The 18,984-nt window shown below is 38.1% G+C and overlaps 1 protein-coding gene and 1 non-coding gene across 2 annotated transcripts in view; one reads left to right on the top strand and one right to left on the bottom strand.

Moving 5' to 3' along the window:
* LOC102219994 (polypeptide N-acetylgalactosaminyltransferase 10-like) overlaps window positions 1-14,461 on the bottom strand; it is a 59,513-nt gene extending 45,052 nt beyond the window's left edge. The window contains exon 1 of the mRNA XM_014469255.2: window positions 14,198-14,461. Within this exon, the coding sequence (XP_014324741.1) occupies window positions 14,198-14,362 (165 nt within the window). The 5' untranslated portion in view covers window positions 14,363-14,461. The remainder of the gene's footprint in view (window positions 1-14,197) is intronic.
* trnae-uuc lies at window positions 6,565-6,636 on the top strand. The gene has a single exon. It is a non-coding gene; the product is annotated as a tRNA-Glu (tRNA).
* Window positions 14,462-18,984: the final 4,523 nt, after the last annotated feature.

Genomic DNA, 18,984 nt, shown 5'->3' with positions numbered 1-18,984 from the left:
CGCCTGCTTTAGAAATGACTTTCGGTGGCTCGAGATGTTATAGGATCACAGCACAATGGTAAATTAATTAGCTCCATGGGAGGACGCAATTAGAGGAACGTTGTTAATACAAGAAACACGGCTGACTGTGTGGAATACTGTTAACCGGGCTGCTGGCTGATAGCGCTGCACAGTCAAACAAACGGCGCTGGCGAGCCGTGGGACCGTGTAAAGTGTCTGCAGCAGCTGTTCTGCAATTTTTCTCTGTTTGCTTCTGTTCTGCCTCACAATGGCTCCAGGAGAAAGACCAATCAGCCAAGGAGGGAGACACTCCATAGAACAATAAATCATTTAGTCAGTGGTGCGTTCCACATTTTAGGTTAACATTTTATACTCAAGAGAAATTATATATTAACTGAGAGATGCTTTTTGATGATTGTGCAAATTGATCAATTGTAGATTCATTCATCACAAAATGCTCAAAGACAAAGAAATAAAAAAAAAAATAGGAACCAGAATATACTTTATTGATCCCCAAGGAAAACTGCTTTATTTTAACAGCCTACTCTCATTCAGGGCAGCATCTCGTTGGGGATGGCATGATTGCATCGTAGTTTCTCAACTTTACAGTAAAAAAAGGTTTTGTTTTAATTTGCTCTCAGATCATATTTTGTTTGGTTTATTTAGAAATCAGTGCATACAATTTGTTTTGATTCCCTGTTGTTTCTGTTTAACATGTAAAAATGTTATTAAGGAAAATAGTTTGGTGATACCAATATATGTTAACTGTATTCTGTCCTCAGTTTAAACAAAATCATTCAAAGAAAAAAAAAAACACCTAAAGGTAAAACGTTTGATGATTTATTCTACTTAAATAATAAACATATGTGTTGGTATCAACTCTTCACCCTACATTCTCTCCACTTTACTACTAGAGCCTAAAATATGTTCAAAAAATAATAACTATCCAATTATTTATAGTTATTCATAGCCAAAAAAACCCTATTCTTGCACAAGTAGAATATCTTTATAGTCATGTGATTAACTATGAAATAGTCCTTCTGAAAAGGCTCAAGCCAGGCTTTATTCACTGCTTTGTTGTTTACCTTCAAAGAAAAGCATACAAGCATTATTGCTTTCTATCAAAACAGTCTTTCAAATGGAGTGTTGCTTACAGAGCAGTTTTCAGAATCACTGTAATCTTTGGGGTGAAAGGTCAACTCCAGTCAAAGAGAGCCCAGCAGGCTCCAGAACTGCCTCATCCAGAGCCCATCCGCTACATAATTGTGATTCCACAGACTCAGAGCTTGCACAGCGTTGGGTGTGAGTGCCTCTCTACACACAGAGAGACAAAGAATTTTAGAAAAGCCAGTTCTGTTTAAGAAAAACATCAAGGGCAGTCAAACAGTGGATAGCGGAGAACAAGCACAAAGTTATTTTCTCTGAAAGAATCCTCTCTCTGATTGCTTGTGTCTCATCCAAGAGAGGCCGATTTACCAATTCTGGTCAAGAGAAACTCCTTGAATGAAGAGAGTGATCAAAACTTCCTGAGAGAGCAACTTCTTCCAACATCCCCTAATCATTGGGTATTGAGCTGTGTATCTCCAAGCATGGTGGTGTAACAAAGCTGCAACACACTGATCAACTCCATGCCTGGCCTCTATTGTTTACAAAATCAACACCGTTAGAGAAATTGCAGTATTTTGTAAGTGTTTAAGTAACAAAATCAAAACCTATTAAGTTGCGTACATTATAATCATAATTTTATATGAGATAAAATCCAAAAAGCAAGTGAGAAAAAATTAAATGTCACCACAACTTGCAGCCAAACATGTTAGACCACCTGTCTATGATGCCGCCATTATGCAACCTCCCTATGGTGCCGCATTGACTCACCAATGCCAGTCTTAAAAAATGTTTTCAAAGCACAATTCTAACAATATTCAACAAATGTAGAGATCAAATCAACACCTTAAGCTTGTTTTTGTTTCATAAATATTTTGAAATCTTTTAGAAGCATCTCAGGGTAAAAGTAGAGGAGTATGAGAAATGTGCTGAGAGAGACAGAAAGGAACGCATGGACCAATGTATTCATTTAATGAAAAGAAAGAAGAAAAACCATCAAGGAGATCAATGCCTGCCTGGACTGGAGAAGAGATGTCTCAAGTTAAAAACTTTTAAAGCTGACTACCTATCCCATGTTTCTCAATTTGAGAAATACAAACTGTCACAAGAAAATGAAATGCACAAATTCATTAAGTGCAAGATAAACTTCGGAGTAGACCCATCTGAACCTTTATTCAGTTTTATGTCTTCGAAATAATTGAAAAGACAGATTGTGTTCACAGCCAAGGACATTTTCGAAAATTCTTGTCACTGGAACCAGTGGAAGTTAATATTTCAACAAAACAATCAAAATGAGCAGCTTTTCTTGCATTGATTAATTTTTATTCTGCATAGTTGATAGTCTGTGACATTTGAGAATAAACTTTCCCTTCTTTATGTCTGGCCTGCGCCACATTTCTAACAAACTAGGGACATTTTGGGACCCAATGAAACATTTTGGTTGTTAAATTTCTTGTTTTCTTTTTGCAGACTGGCCTCAAGGTGTGAAGCTGCTGTTGGCCGATTTGTGTAAAGCTGACACAGATTTTTCTAATTCAGATGAATCAGTTCTCTTCTTCAAATTTGTGCTTTTGAAACTGGATGAGTCCTCTGATATCTCTTCTGAACTGCAATAATGAGGCCATTATAGCAAAAGAAATTAGCTTTTCAGATGCTTGGTGCATTGCGTACTTGCTGACAACAATCTTTTATTGACTAAGATTTTCAAAATGATCTTTTTTTTTTTTGCAAGTAGCTCCATTAGCAGTTGATGGAAAAAGTCATTCTTGTTTCCGTTTGGTCTGAGGCATCATAGTCTGTCCTAACTTTAGTTCTCTTCCCATTTAATTCCTAATGTTTTTTATTATTATTATTCATATAACTTTCATCCAGAAGCCAAAGAAATCAGTTTCACACTTCTTTAAAGAACAGTACTACAGCAGGGACTGCCTTTGTTAAAAAAAAAAAAAAAAATCATGATTACAACTCAAATGCAGGAAAGGTGGGCTGCACAGTGGTGCAGTTGGTAGCACTGTTGCCTTGCAGCAAGAAGGTCCTGGGTTCAATTCCCGGCCTGGGGTCTTTCTGCATGGAGTTTGCATGTTCTCCCTGTGTATGCATGGGTTTTCTCTGGGTACTCTTGACTCTCAGGTTAAATGCAGGAAAGGATTTATATCAATAGATAAAGTAGACTTTCATCTTCCCTTCCTGCTGCTGCTATTACCTTCGTCAGCCTTGGCATTAACAGGTCTTCCCAGGAGAACTCTCCATCTCATCATGGAGGTTTTTCTAGGCCAGAAGAGACAAACAGTCCAGAGCAACAGAAAGCTTTCATGACAGCTGGAACAGAAAGTATATTGTTACTGCTTCCATATGTTTAAGAGCGACAGCAGCAGCCAGGTGCTACCATAAAAGCAGGATATTTCCCCTGGTTTGCTCCTGGTGAAGGTCTGAAAACCTTCAGCATAGAGTTTAAAGAAGCAACACATTCTATCCTAAATCTCAACATTTATTACATGTTAAGCTGGTGCGGTTTGGTTTACACTGCAGTGTGTCAAATGAACCAAACCCTTTGAAAAACCTTTTTCCTTCCTTCACTTGTGGTGATGCTGCACCAAGAACCACTGAAGGAAACAACATGGAAACTTCTGAAGAAGACACTTACTTCAACTTTCTTCTTTCTGAAACGCAAACAAAAATGCATGAGAATTTAATGGTTGTACATTTTCTCTTTTGTCTTTGGCAAAGGTCATTCCTCCAGCTAGCGCTAATTGCACATTTGTTTTGGTTGTATTTACCAATCTTGTCTTTTCTTGCTTTTGGAGGGGTTTCTGATCTGCTTGGCATTAAAATATCTATTTGAATTGCAGCAGAGTTGACTTTGACCGAACCATGACCTGGGTTTTTAGGCATACCAAAATTTAACACCAACTGAAGCAAACAATACAGTCAAGGAAAACGAACTACAGTTAGGTCAAAGTGGACTTAGTAAGGCTAGGATGAATGCACCTTAAAGTACATCATCTTACAGAGAGAGATTATATACAAGTGGAAAACATGAAGGACAGTGAGAAATCTTCCAGTGGACATCCCGGCAGATTTATCTTTAGATCAGATGGTGCAGTATTTAGAAAACAAGCAAAAAAAAAAACAAAAAAACAATGAATCCAGATTGACTATAGAGGATTTGGTTAACATGGTAAATGTCAACATTCAGGACATCTGTCTTGTAATGAACGTAACGGTGGGACGATTGAAGGAGGCAAACAATTATATTAACACCAGGGAGGTGTTATATTAAAAACACTTCCCTGGGAAGCCTTATCTGTATAACTTACCGCTTTTCAGCTTTTAGAGCAGATTCTATCAATCTCCCAATTATATCAGCAGTAGATCTCTAAAAACCCAAAGCTGAAAACTTCCTTTCTGACGGGGGCGACGATGACTTCAGACTTGTTGGTCCTTATCCTCATCCAGGAAACAAAATAAACTTACTTAATAAACTTCTTTATTGTTCCATTGCCAGAACACGAATACAGATAGGAATCTATTTTAGATCAACTTTTTTTTTTTTGCTGCTTTCGGTGGGTCAAGTAGAGTGTGAGTCCATCTGTGTATTTTCCAAATGAATGGAAGTGATGCTACGCCAACACATTTGCTTCTAATTAAAATTTCAGCCGCTGTGGATGTTTTATTCCACTGAGGCTTTCCACTCCAACCAGACCTTGAGCAACAGAACACAGAGAATAAAAGACTATAGCTGATTCTGAAAGCTTCAGAGTAACTCTTATTTTTATACTGTTTTTTGCACAAGTCTCTATGCTTTGCGCGAGTGGGCCGAGGCTGTGAAAAACAGCATGAGAGAAAAGATGCTGGTGATTAAAACAGAGTCTTTTTTTCCCCATCTGGCCCAACGTACCCCCTCCACAACCCCCCTCTCACACATACAGTCACATAAGTGAGTAGCCAGCAGTTGTAGAGGACCTTGCAGAGAACAAACAGCCAAGGGAATATAACTCCCAGAAAAGCTGTCTTAATAACTCAACACTAATATGCAAGAAATGAAGCCGGACACCGCATTAACCCAGCTTTCTGCTGGAACATCCATTTCTTTCCTACCACATAGACCCGTGTATTCACTTTGTTTTACTTTTTTTCCAGTTCCGCTGAATTCTGCTCTGTTCAGTTTAGATTTAAGGTGAAGCTTAAGGCTGAAAGTTTTAAGGGTTATTAAATTATGGGCACATATATTGCCAAGTTTTCTCAATGCCAGCATAAAAAGACCAATTTAATGGAGCAAGCCTCTGCAGTACGGTGAGAACAACAAATACTGTGTGCAAAGAGCTAGAACTTCAACTTTTCAATATTTAAATAATACATTGAAATGTGTCATTTGATGCTCTACCCCGTTGGCATAAGAGGGTCAAATGTTTAAATCTGTAAAACAAAGGAATTTGAAAGGGTGAGAAGAAAATGAAAAACGTATGAGCAAATCCGAAATTCCAAAAAGATTCAACTTGAATAATAAGAACCATAGTAAAGTGGACAAAACAATAACACAAAAAAAGTGAAAATAAATCTGTAAAAGTTCAAACTCAGAATAAGACTTCTGTATGGAGGAAACTTTATCTTCACTTTTTAATTCAAATATTTTATATTTTTTAAACGTAAAGACCAACTCTTTCAACTTTCCTTTTTTTTCATTTTGAAGACCCTTTAACTGTCATGATGATGCCAGTGCTCTCATGGCCTTATTGCATAATGCAAGTGTTTTCATGGGGACACTTAAGGGATTAAATGTATACTTTTTAGCAAAGTTTTTGGACTTATTTAGCTCAATTCCTTTCTTTACAGCTTCATAAATTAATTATAAACTCATCTTTGTTTACACCTTTGCTTTCTAAAATCAGTCTTATGTCTTATTATGGAAGGTAAAATGGAATATTTTCTGTTTTAAAATGTATTTCCACCTCAGTCAGTGAAGGATCCAGGATTTATTCCAAAATTGAGGCCTTTATATGGAAAATACATTTTCCTGCCAACATAAAGTTGTTTTTCTTAATATACAATGAAGCTGCAGAACTGCTGCATTCCAAAGTTTTTCCTGAGAAAAACTCCTGTATGTTAGTTAATGTCTTAAAACTGCAAGATACAAAAATATCAATTTTAAAGCTCCAAGAAATTTTAAAAGTACATTTTGAATATGTATTCACCCATAAAGATTATCCACCAGTAACTTAAAAGGTCAAAATTTTCACTTTATTGGTTGCTGGAAGAGGCCCCATCCAAATGTCAACTTCACAGCAACTTTACTCTCCTAGGATAAAATGAGAAACAAATTAACCTCTATTATAAGTTACATTTACAAGCAAATAACAATTGTAGAATAAACATATAGGAACATTTAACTTTAATTTAGAAAAAAATTCTGACTCAACAGGTTTATTATTAACCTTAAAAATACAGTTACTAATACATAAATCCCATATGGTCTAGCGGTTAGGATTCCTGGTTTTCACCCAGGCGGCCCTGGTTCGACTCCCGGTATGGGAAGACTATATTTGGGGTGCTGTGGTGGCGCAGGGGCAAAGAATGACCCACGTTGAGGCCTTAGTCCTTGTAGCGATGGTTGTAGGTTTGATTCTCGGCCTGGTGACATTTGCCGCATGTCTTCCCCCTCTCTGATTTTTCTGTCAAACTACTTTCAAATAAAGGCCACTAGAGCCAACAAAACCTTTAAAAAATATACGTAAGAAGAACCTCTTCTTTGTCACTTCTAATATTAATTTCAAATTACTGTAATACATGAGGCTTCCCAAAAGAGGCTCCATCCCTGAGCCAGCCCTAACCTGTCGCACAGGAACAGATTTGTAAAGGTCTTCAGTGCCCAGAAATAAAAAGAACTCCCTGTACAATGAGTGGAAATGCCACGTTAACATCTCCAACAGCACCTTTTCAGCAAAGACTTGCCACATTTTGCTTTGATACGTTAACTTTTTTTCCCTTTCTTCTTTTGACGTGTTCCAGCTTAACAGAGACAGGGAAATACGAGAAGACGATGTGATCGGTGACAAATGGCAGCGACCCTCACAGGTCAAATTTGTCCTTTTTAAACTTTTTGCTGCACCACCTGACCAACTTTAAAAAGGAGGGAAAAATGTTGAAAGTTTTTTTTTTCTTTTGCTATGGTTAAATTAAATAATTTATGTAAATGCTATCACTTTTCTGGCTGCCTTTATATCTGTCTTGTCCTAGTACATTATACATTGTACTATAACAATGTACACCAGTAGAATTGTTATAGTATAATGTGAGCAAAACATTATACAGGCCATACTTCTCCTTAACTGATAGGTTACTTATGAACTGGAATGTGTTGTTTCATTTGTATTGTAACTGTAGAAATGAAAATATGTAAGGTCCAGAAAGTAAGTGTACGGTTCATGAAAAAAAATATAAGTTGTGAAATGTGGCCAGTTGGTTCTATGAAATAAGTCTTGGAAAATAACCTCCAACTTTTGAAAAAGATATAGACTCTGCTAAATAATGTAAATCTTCCCACAAGCTCCCAGGAAGTAATCATTGAGCTCCAGAAAGTTCTGTACTGTAATGTATATCTTCTAGAATGAACCCTGTAGGTTCTTGAAAGTAATCTGAAAGTTCTGTAATTAAACTGTTAGTTTAAAAAAGTTCTAGAAAGTAACTTGAGGATCTATTGCTATCCACATGTTGTATTTTATCATTTGTGACCTGTATTTTTATTGTGAACATTGGTAAATTTGATCAAATTGAATGTTTTGTCGTTGCAAAGCCTCAACCAAAGCAACTCTAACGTCATGGTTGTAACATGGAAACAGGTGGAATGTTTCCTCTAAGATTCTCCTTCTCAAGTATAGTATCATTCGTATAGAAGTAACAATTAGATAAATCAGAAGTTCATCTGCAAAAATGAGAGCTTCACTCCAGTGTGTGGTGAACATGGCCCCAAATCAAGCACTTCTATAACTATTTACTTTCCAACCTTGATATTTGGTCAAGAATCATAGATCACGACAAACAGAACCAGAATGAGCTCTGCCTTAAGAGTTGAAGCGCTCCATCATCAGTAGTTTGGAGTAGAAGTTCTGCTTCTCCACATCCAAAGGAATCAGCTGTGGTGGTTTGAACATCTGACCAGCATCTCTCTGGGAGGACGGCCCAGGGCAGACCCGGATCTCATCAATGTCAAAGTATCTACTTTAGCCTCTGAACACTTTAGATGGGTGTTTCTCTGCCACAGTCCTCTGGGCTTCCATCTCTTACATGTTTTACATGTTTCCTTTCTGCCTGCCACACTTCTGCCTTCTGCAGCACATGGTAGCAAGCTGGAGGTAGAGCAATCATTTGAATCAGGTGTGCTGGAGAAGAATCCATCTCAAACATGAAGGACTGTGGGCACCAAGGTCCAGGAGTGAGAAACATTGCCTTAGGTGTTAGAGCAGCAGAAGGATTTGATGCCTGGCTGGATGGATCTAAAGTAAGAAAACGACACAAGCTAAAGAAAGAAAGAGAGATGTCTACATTTTACCAAGTCTTGTTTGGCAGGGGGAAAAGAGCAAAACCGTGCATTTGATAAAAAACAGATCTGAGCATTTGTTCTCTGCGGACCAAAGAGTTCGACCACCGTGGGTCAACACCACCTGTCTGTTCTCTTTTTTCCATGCTAAAAGTGAAAGCCTTCAGAAGGCTGGACTCAGAGGAGATTTTTTTTTCCCCCTCCGTCTTCTTCTTCTTTTCTGTTTTTCGTTAGATCACAGAACCCCAGGGAGACAATTACTTGCTTTTCCTGTTTTTATCTCACCTTCTGCTCCTGTCTTCCTCCACTTTCCGACACTTCACAGACAAGTCAATTTTGCTGGGAGCTGAGAGCATCCTTTTGCTTTGTCCAGGAATGCAAAAACTTGTGTGCACAAAAATACCCATTTCTACCTCAGTCCAGGGAATGAATCAATATCCTAGCTGAGTGTGAGCAGCAGCTGCGACTCCAACTTTAAATGTAGTCCTCATCCTAAGAATGACATTCATAAACAACATAGTTTGTATGACATTTACTCCAAATGATTTAGTATTTATTTCAAATTTATATACCAGAAAATCTGCAGCAAGTATATTCGATGTAAATTATAAATTGCATAAACAAGAAATGTTACATTTAATGTAATTTATGCTGAAAAAGTTTTTAAATATAAAGAATGCCAAAGATATAGTTTCTTAGTTCAACTGCAAGTAAAAAATATGTATTTTTTACCATTGGTACTGAATGTTCTAGAATATTTTTTACTTGTCAACACCAATGGCAATAACTTTCTAGTCAATTTTCGTGATTTACTGCAACTGGGGTCTAGAACCTGGTTATTCACAAGACTCTTACTAAACTCTGTTTGATGACAATGACAAAATATCAGCATGGATGACTTGAGATGAGACTGTCAAAGATGGTGGTGGCAGCATCAGGTTAAGGGAATTCTTTCTTATCAGTGTCACTTGTACCCAGCATGAAATGGATCTAATAATGAAAAAGAGGACTGATGGAAGTTGGATTTAGTTTTAGCATTTAAAAGTCAGGCTGACTTTAAGTAAATTTGTGGCCAGTACTTAAAAGTTGTGTCCATTTCAGGAAACAATCCGATTTCAAGGATCTCCAACAATTCTCCCAAGGAGAAATGCCAAATATCCAGTCAAATTTAGCCCAGAATGTTGTTGATAGCTTCAAAAAGCATAAATATGGAATGTAACCTCTGAGGGACATTTAGAAATGAAAATTCTAAAGTTGGAACACCAAGCTTATAAAACATCACAATCAATAACATTTGGCTACTTTTTCTTTCCCTGTGATTTATGAGCAGCAGGGCAGATCCTTTAAAGATTATGATCATAAGTTAAGTTATCCAGTTTGTTTTGTCCAAACACACTCACATCAAAGCTGAATGCAAATTCTGAAAGATGACATATGATGTTTTTAAATCTTTTGCTTTGAGGCCGAGCATTGCCTAACATTTCTGTGGGCTGTTTTCACAAGTTCTCAGCCCTGAATATGCAGACAGAGTCACTTCAAGTTGACAAAACAGCTAACATGTTGCAAAACACTTCCCATCTTTACCAGACTCAGAGCGACAGTGAGAACTTTTTTAGTATTTTCTGGCTGGCTACAGATCAGAACCTCTAAACCCAGCTCACAGCTGCACAAACCCGTCAAAATGTGTGTAAACCTCACAAAGATTCCCGTTCTCTTCCTAGCTCCAGGCTGCAGAAAACCCTGCAGAGAAAAGCAGTGCAGTAACTCCACTGTAAGGGCCATTATTTCCAAAAACGAGCCATTATGCAGAATCCTGCTGAGCTGCAGAGTGGACAGAGGACCCAACAGAGACTGCAACTTGTGAAAACTTCAACCTCTCTCCCAGAAAGTGATGGATTAAAACCTATGAGTTTTAGAAAACATGCAAAAAACACAAAGCACGCGGGAGGTTTTGATGCCTCTTATCTGAAACAAGAAAGCTCAGATTTGGAGAAACTTTCACAGAAAAATTCTCTTTCCCATCATCAGTGGGAACACCGCAAAGTTACAACCCGTTACTAAATCCATTAGACAGCCTAAAATAATTATTGTGTGACATTGTTTTGTGATTTAGATTGTCTCCTCTGACAGCCACATGTCCATAAACAAGTATCCACTGAGTTGCCTTGACTGAAAGTCTGCGCAAACAAATGCAATAAACACGCCTCTGGCTAAAACAAGCAGGATCTCTTCTGGTACTGGAGAATATCAACACTGAATGATATCAAGGTTTACTGCTTATAAAAGGTTAGGGAGATGTAATAATCTAGAGCAGCGCCGCATCCAATAAAAACACAAATAAAATGCACAAATGCCCTATAATTTTCATTTAGGACATATTTATTATTAAACCCCACTGCTAAGCAGTTTTCATGTGCAGAAATGTGAAATACTACCTGAAACGTTATGTGTGAAGTAAGAGATGGACATGCCAAAAAACTGCCACATATAATATGTTAAAAATAAGAGATTCCTGTCAGAAGTTTCCTTCATGGGCATCATGTCGTATTTGTTTGGGACTTTTGCTATTTTTTTTTTTTTTTTTAACCATTGCTTTTCCAGGCTGAAATGACACAAAATACAAACATTTTAATTTAGTGTGAATTTTTATAATTGCATAATTAGGCTCAAATATTCACATATCTTACAGTACACCAATTTAATTGCTTGTTAGCACAAATTGTACATCTTACCAATCACATGGCAGCAACTGAGTACATTCAGGCGTCTAGAGGTCGTGACCTCAGAATGGAGAGAAAAAGAGGATATAAGTGACTTTGAACATGACAGGGTTGTTGGTGTCAGAAGGACCAACATGGTGTGAGTGTTTCAAACACTGTTGGTCTGTCGGGATTTTCAAACACAACCATCCCTCCCTGGTTTCCAGAGATAAAGAAAACCAGGTGAGGAGCAGGTGTGTTGCCTGAAATGCCTTGTTGGTGTCAAAGGTCAGAGAAAAAAGGGAGACTGGTTACATATGATAGAAAAGCCACTACAACTTTTTAAACCAGTTTATGCAGAATATCTGCTACTGCAAATGTTTTCAACATATTTTTTGAATTTATGCCATAAGCAATAAAAGTGGTTCTGAGGGCAAAGGGAGAGTCCAACATAACACTGTGTACCTAATAAAGTGGCCAGCACATTCATCTTTAAATGTTCAAATTAAAGTTCATTTGATTTGGGTCGTTTCCTGGACTTTCAGAGAGCCATGGCAAGGGATAATTATTTCCCTTATTATTAATTTATTATATTAATTCATAAGGGAAATAATTATCTATTTCCCTTATGATTAATTAAAGAACTGAATTGATATTAAAATGTAATTGATTGCAAAATGTGTCAGAATGTTGCTTTGGACCGTTTTCTGTGTCCAAAGTTTTTGATCTGAGTTGAAATGAAAGAGGTTAAAATGTATCTCCCTCCTTCAACCTTCCCCTCACTTTGTGCATATACAACAGCACCTCAGCACTATGCTGCCACCACCATGCTTGACAGTTGTAGTTCCGAGATCTGAAACTCTCAACTCCAAACGTAGATATAAGCACGGAAAATTTCCATCCTGCTTAAAGGTGCCAATATATAATCCCTTCTAGAACTTTCATCATAACTAGATTAAATGTTTAGGTAAGTATATAATCGATTAGCTAACATCAACATTCAATTCAAACTTCTGCCTCTAACTTGATTATTGGACTTTAAAATCAACAGGAGGCCAAAGATGAGTGGATGATTATGATCGTGTTCTTTGTGATGTGAATGGAGAAAATAGTTTATAAACCGTTAGTCAAAGCTGAAAAGATCGTTTGTTCTCGCTAATTCAAACTACTGCAATCTATACTCTGCAACAATCAGAACAAACCTGAATAAAAGTCCTATTTTAAGATTTTTTCTTTCTTAGTGTCTGTGAGTCTTTTTAAATTCTGCTTTATCTAACACGTCAGTGAGAGAGCTCATCCTGTTTGTGTTTTATTCAAACCTGTTTCAGCAGCAGCTGAAGAGAAAACCAGCTAAAATGTCTCTAACTAGACTGTATGTGGGAGAACCAGAATGGGATTACGGTATAGACTTTTATCTGCTTCAGTGAAGCAACAGGAGGCAGAGAAGCAGCTCAGACGGAAGGCAAATCTTCCCAACATCATCCAAACAGCCTGTCACTTTTGTCCCACAATCACACCCTCCTTCATCAGTCTGACAAAACATTTCTCTCTTTGCCCTTTTCTCATCTTAAGCAAACAAAACACAAAGGAAAAGACAAATGAAGACTTGACGTAATTTTATGGTTTATCGTAACAAAGAAGAAGCTGAGCTCTAAACAGACGTTCTCAAGTTTTATTTTTACTTAAAACAAAGATTGAAATCATCAAAACTGTTGGTTTATTTTGCTCTGTTTAGACTTTTTCTAACAGTATGTCTGGTTTGTTCTTAGAGTGCATGTCTGGTATTACATGCTGACAGTCAGTTTTGCACAAGAAGATGCTGCAGATGACATCTGACTGCTATAGTTAATGTAGTTTTCATAGCCTGTGATCTGCTGAGCTGGTTATAATTAATAGCACATCTCCACCTGGATGTTTTAGAATTGATTTATGATGCATTTATTTAATATTGACATATTAGTTTTAGTCGAACCTCTTTTTCAGATCTGCTTTTACTCTACAGACTTCGGTCCTGAGAGAAAGGAGGCACTATTGATTGGAGAAAGCTTTTCTGAAGACAGCTGAGAGTGTTGATGATTTTAAAAGCATAAACATCTTTCTACTCTGGTTTCAAAAAACATTTGTCTGATTTTAAGTAAGCTTGCCTTCGTCTGGTTGTATTTCATTCCTTTGGTGAAAGTTCATTTTTTCAGAGAATTCTAGCATCTAAATGTTTCTAAATGGTTCTTATCTTTTTGTATTATATATGGCATTTCATTCTATTTATCTACTAAAATTGTGTTATGTATCAAGTTCAGTTTTTTTATTTGTTTATTTTTTTTCTCTATTTGTTGATTCCTCATTGTTAGTATGCTTGTTCCTTTGCTTTACCTTCTGTAAAAGTGATTTTTGTTACATTTGAATGTATGCAAAATGGTAAATAGATCTGACTAATTGACAATCAATCAATCAGTTGGAAATGCTAACTGACTGATTAGAAATGCTAGTTAGAAATGTTCAAGCTCGAACCCTGGAGGGAACCTGATCTAATCCCGTCTGGATCTGGGAATCCTGCTTAAAATGAATGATGACTGAAGTTGTGCTTTTATTATTTCTCAATTTACAGAAGCAAATCCTGCTGAATATTCGTGTCTGGACATGCTGGTTTTCTGTGAAACTCCTTGCGCTCTCCAACGTGCTGAAACTGTACCGAGAACTTTCCAAGGTCCTAATTCTGCATTTCTTAGCTCTAGTCTATCAGCGTAAAGGTGCTCGGTTAAAAAACTCAGCTGTGGTTTCTATTTGCTTTCAGTCGCACATGTGTGGATTTTCTCAGCCAGTTTGTTATTATGGTCATTTTAACAGAAAACCGCCGCCTTACCTGAAGCAGCGCTGAGATCCGGCTCGGTCCGTCCGCTGAGCCCGCGGAGCCGCTGTCCAGCACGCGGTCCCGGTACAAAGACCATAGGCCGACGTTGGGGAAGAAAAGAGCCGCGGCGAGCAGCAGCCCGGTGACCTGCAGCAGCCTCTTCTCCTTCCGCCGCATTTCGCTCTCTCTGTCCGGGGAGGAAGAACTAAACAAGCTGCCGGAATCCTGACGGAGCTCCGCTCCAGCCGGAGACAACTTTCACTCCGACTGACGGAGGAGCGGCTGCTCTAAAAGCTACGTCAATATTATGAGTGACGTCAGACCCGGATCAGACTTTCAAAATAAAACACTGAAAGTGCTCATGACTTAAGTCAAAAACTTTGTTTCGGTTTTAACAAACAAATGAATTAGTAAATGGGTAAATTTTATAATTATTATTATTAATAGTATGTGATCAAGTTTATAATTATTAAGTCGGCATATGGCACAGTTGGTAGCACTGTTGCCTTGCAACAAGAATTGCCCTGGGTTCAAATCTCAGCGTGGAAACTTCCTTCCACAGTACAAAAACATGATTATTAGGTTGTTGGTCTCTGCAAATTGTGACCCTGCAAAGATAACTGTCAAATATGGAAGTAAAACAGTTTGACGGGGCAGTACTATGTCTTTACCGGGCACATAGTGCCATTTAATAGCACAATCAAGTGTTACCTTCAGTCAGGGGCGCCGTAAAGGGGTAAAAGTTAGGGCAAATCCAAACTTGTCCTCACCCCCTGTCGGTCAGGGGGACCCTCCACAAAATAGTTTTTTTGGGGTTTTTTCTTCATAGAAATAGAAAAAATGGGGGCCTTGTCAATTACAAAATTAATTATATTGTATTTTTTTAATTGTTTTTATCAGTAAAAAATAAATGTTACCACTCCCAGACCAAAAAAACACACGTTCAAATTTACACTGAACCCCCCCTTGAATCTGCTTGAAATGGTTCCTTCCTGCTTAGCGGTTACGGTGTTCAGCAGCAGTCAGTAGAAGACAAGAACGACTGTGGCAGTTACTATGCTGCCAGGAAAAATAATGAAGTTAGGTTTTCAAAAGGAGAGAAAGAGAAAAAACAAGAGTGTCAATTTGTAGCCCAGTTTTTCTCCAAGAGATGTGGGTTGACTGTGTGAGATTGTCAACCATTTAGCATGGTAGCTTAGCTACAAACGGTTTCCCTCCATTTCACTAGCATTTAAAGAACGAAGGAAAAAAAATCTACCAACATTTTTTACCTGTACCTTTGACCACACTTAACAACAGATTTCTCCCCCGGCTCATCCTCTGTCTCTGGTGTTTTAGACAAGGCTTCACTTTCAGTGACCAGTTGAGGACTAGAGAAGATAGTTTTCCTATCTTCTCTGCCAGAAAACGAGTCTGCCAGATCAGAAGAGAACTATCACGTTTTCCATCGACATTTTCAGTGGATGATTGTGAAATCATACAAACTGATGTCGGAGGGAAATCTTCTTCTGAGGTCTTCTTGACATCCTGAATTGATTATTTCTTCTCTGACTAAGCCACTGTCTCATGTATTTTAGGGATGGCTTCTGTTATGGTGACCAGTGAAGTGTCTTGCCTTTCAGTCATTTCAACAGAAATATTTTTGATCAATGGAGGCGTGTAGCTCCAGCCAGACTTGTAGTGGTAGCTGCTTCTTCTTCTTCCTCTTCACCTCAAGTGGCCATTTCTTCCCTTTTTCATCCACTGTCTCCTGTGTTTTAGTGATCAGTTCTTTTTTCGGTGACCAGCTGACTAGTAGCAATCACAGTTTGCTTGATAAAAGTCTTCTTTTCTGAGGAATCTGCCTCCTTGTTTTTTCAGGAACAAAACTATCCTGCCTTTCAACACTTTGAGTGGATGGCTTAAGAGTCACGCAGATGTGCGAAGCAGGAAAATTCTCCCACATCACCGGTGTCTTCTTGACACATTTGCACTTAGAGCTCTGTTTCTTCTCCACTGTCTCCTGAGTTGTAGCGATGGTATCTTTTTCAGAGACCAGTGAATCGTGTTGGTTTTCAGCATTGTCATCAAAACAATGTTTGTTTTTTTCAAACCAAATTTTGAATGGCACCTTCCTCTCCTTGTTTCGCCTCGCCCTCAGTGGCTCAACTTCTTTCACAACAATATTGCTGGATGTATCTATTTCAACGATAAACAATTCCAAGGGCCCCTGACCGACAGGGGGCCCTCCACAATTTTTCTTTCTTTCAAGAAATAAAAAAAAATTGTGGCCCTGTCAATTACAAAATTAATCATATTCTGTTTTCTAAAATAGTTTTTAGCAGTAAAAATCAAATGTTGCCACTCCCAGACCAAAAAGCACACATCTGTGTTTGCAGTGTTGTAAAGTAACGAAGTAAAAATACTTCACTACTTTACTTAAGTATATTTTGGAGTACTTCATACTTTCCTGGAGTATGAAAATTTTTGATGACTTTCACTTTTACTTCACTATATTTCCGAACTTAATTGCGTACTTTTACTCCGATACATTTTCAATGTGTGGTTTAGTTACTCGTTACAAAAAAGCGAGAGAGAGAAACGCAAGTGTTTTGACCCCACCTACTGATTAGCAAGTAGCAAGTAGGCTACCGAACAAAGTCCGTAGCCTGCTTGCCTGGGCTTGTTCATCACCTCCAATAGGATACACCTGTTTCGCTTCTCCCATTAAACACAAAGCAAGTCTTGCAATCAGCAGCAGCCACATGGAGGAGGAGACGGAGACCACAACGACTGCAACTACGTCGGACACGGCTCCAGGGGAACCACCAGCTGGTGATGAGAGCCCATGGCCTTATTTAAACACAATACACTCTTTCGTGGGTGTTAAAGATTCGTCGTACCGCATGCAGTTTATGTTATTCCTGCCCGAAGATGTGGAAATTCTATCTTACAAAAACTCCCCGTCCAACTTGAAGAAACACATCGAGGTAACGTCTTATGAAATGGTTATAATCCTCCTGTTTCAGTAACTATAGCTTGGTCACTAGGCACTACTGTATTGTGAAATCTTGACCATAAATGAACTTTGTTTGGCATTGTTTCAGTTCCACACGTGGTGTATTTAGCTTAGGCTTAATGTTGACTGTAGCAGGCTACCTAGACTCCTCTGTTCAAGGGGGACAGAAGCCATAGCGATAGCAATTTAGACTAAATTTAACGAATATAGGAAAGGCATGCAAGTTCAAAACCAGGTTTACAGATGCCAATAAGCTGCATTTCCCTCCCAATTCTTTTTTTCTTTTGCATAATGACCAGTTGTGTGCACCACCTACTGACTGTAGCATTGACTGATTCACTGATTTGTGAAGTAGAGTAATCGTAACAGCTCTTTTTCTTCATGTTGGCCGCATTTTCTGTACTATTTATTTTTCTCATTTTCAGCACTGACCTTACTTGAAGGGAAAACTTGAGGCTTACAAAAACTTTGTATTTTCTGTCCTGGAGGGTATTCTAAGAAGCTGGTTCAGTTGTAAAGCAGGTTAAGTTAACCTTGTGCTATAGGTAAAGCACCTAATTTTCTTAACTAAATGATGCCTGCAGGTATATCTATTAGCAGGTTTAATTTTGCCTGCACTTGGTTGTGTACATTATTTTAAGTGTATTTGACAAGTTTACCAAAATATAAAAAATGTCATTCAAACTGCATTTGCCTTGTTTCACTTTTTACTTGTACTTTTCATTACATTACTTGAGTACATCCATTTTTACAGTAATTTCCATACTTAAGTACAAGAAGTTTCAGATACTTTAAGACTTTAACTCAAGTAACATTTCAGTCAGTGACTTCGACTTTTACCAAAGTCATATTTTGGAGAGGTACTTATACTTTTACTTGACTCTGAGATTTCAGTACTTTATACAACACTGTGTGTTTGTCCTGAACCCCCTGGATCTGCGTGAAATGGTTCGTTCCTGCTTGGAGCGCTTGACGGTGACGGTGTTCAGCAGCAGTCAGTGGAAGACAAGAATAACTGTGGCGGTTACTATGCTGCCAAGAAAAATTATAATGTCAGGTTATCAAAAAAAAAAGTAGAGAGATAAGAGAGAGAAAAAGGCAAGAGTGTCAATTTGTAACCCAGTTTTTCTCCAAGAGAGGTGGGTAGACTGTGTGAGATTATCAACCATTTAGCATAGTTAGCTTAGCTACAGACTACTGTTTGCCTCCATTTCACTAGCATTTAATGAACGAAGAAAAAAAATTACCAAGATATTCATATATTTAACTTGCCCCTGTACCTTTTACCACACTTAACAGATGAGTCAGTCAGCAGCAGCTCTAACCTACGTCCCTCCTGACCTGCCCTCTCTTAAGTGAAATTAAAGCTGCAGTAGGCTATGTAACTTTTATAAAAAAATATATATATATTTTTTACATATTTGTTAAAACTGTCATTATGCTGTGACAGTATGGTATAGAGATAATCTGTGAAAAAATTATTTAATCTGCTTTCTCCCAGTACTATCTAGAAACAACCAATCAGAGGCAGGAGGGTTTTAGCGCCATCAATCATAATCACATGTGGCAGCTCATCCTCCCTCCCCTCCTCTGGGCTGTGCTGCAGCTAGCGATAACGATAAGTTGTTTTTCCACCATCAGCACATTTAGTAGTGAGTGAATGAGGTTGATTGACAGCACTAAGACTCTTCTCCTGGTTTTGATTGGTTGTTTTTGGCCAGAACATTGCATTACTTTGGCCAGTAATAGTAGTTCAGGGAGGAAGTGGAGGAGATTGATTGTTTTCCCAGATTATCTGTTT

Source organism: Xiphophorus maculatus, chromosome 11 (assembly GCF_002775205.1).
Source record: "Xiphophorus maculatus strain JP 163 A chromosome 11, X_maculatus-5.0-male, whole genome shotgun sequence".
In the NCBI taxonomy this organism is placed as follows: domain Eukaryota; kingdom Metazoa; phylum Chordata; class Actinopteri; order Cyprinodontiformes; family Poeciliidae; genus Xiphophorus; species Xiphophorus maculatus.
Note: the sequence above shows the minus strand (reverse complement) of the source record. Positions and strands in the feature narration are given on the sequence as shown.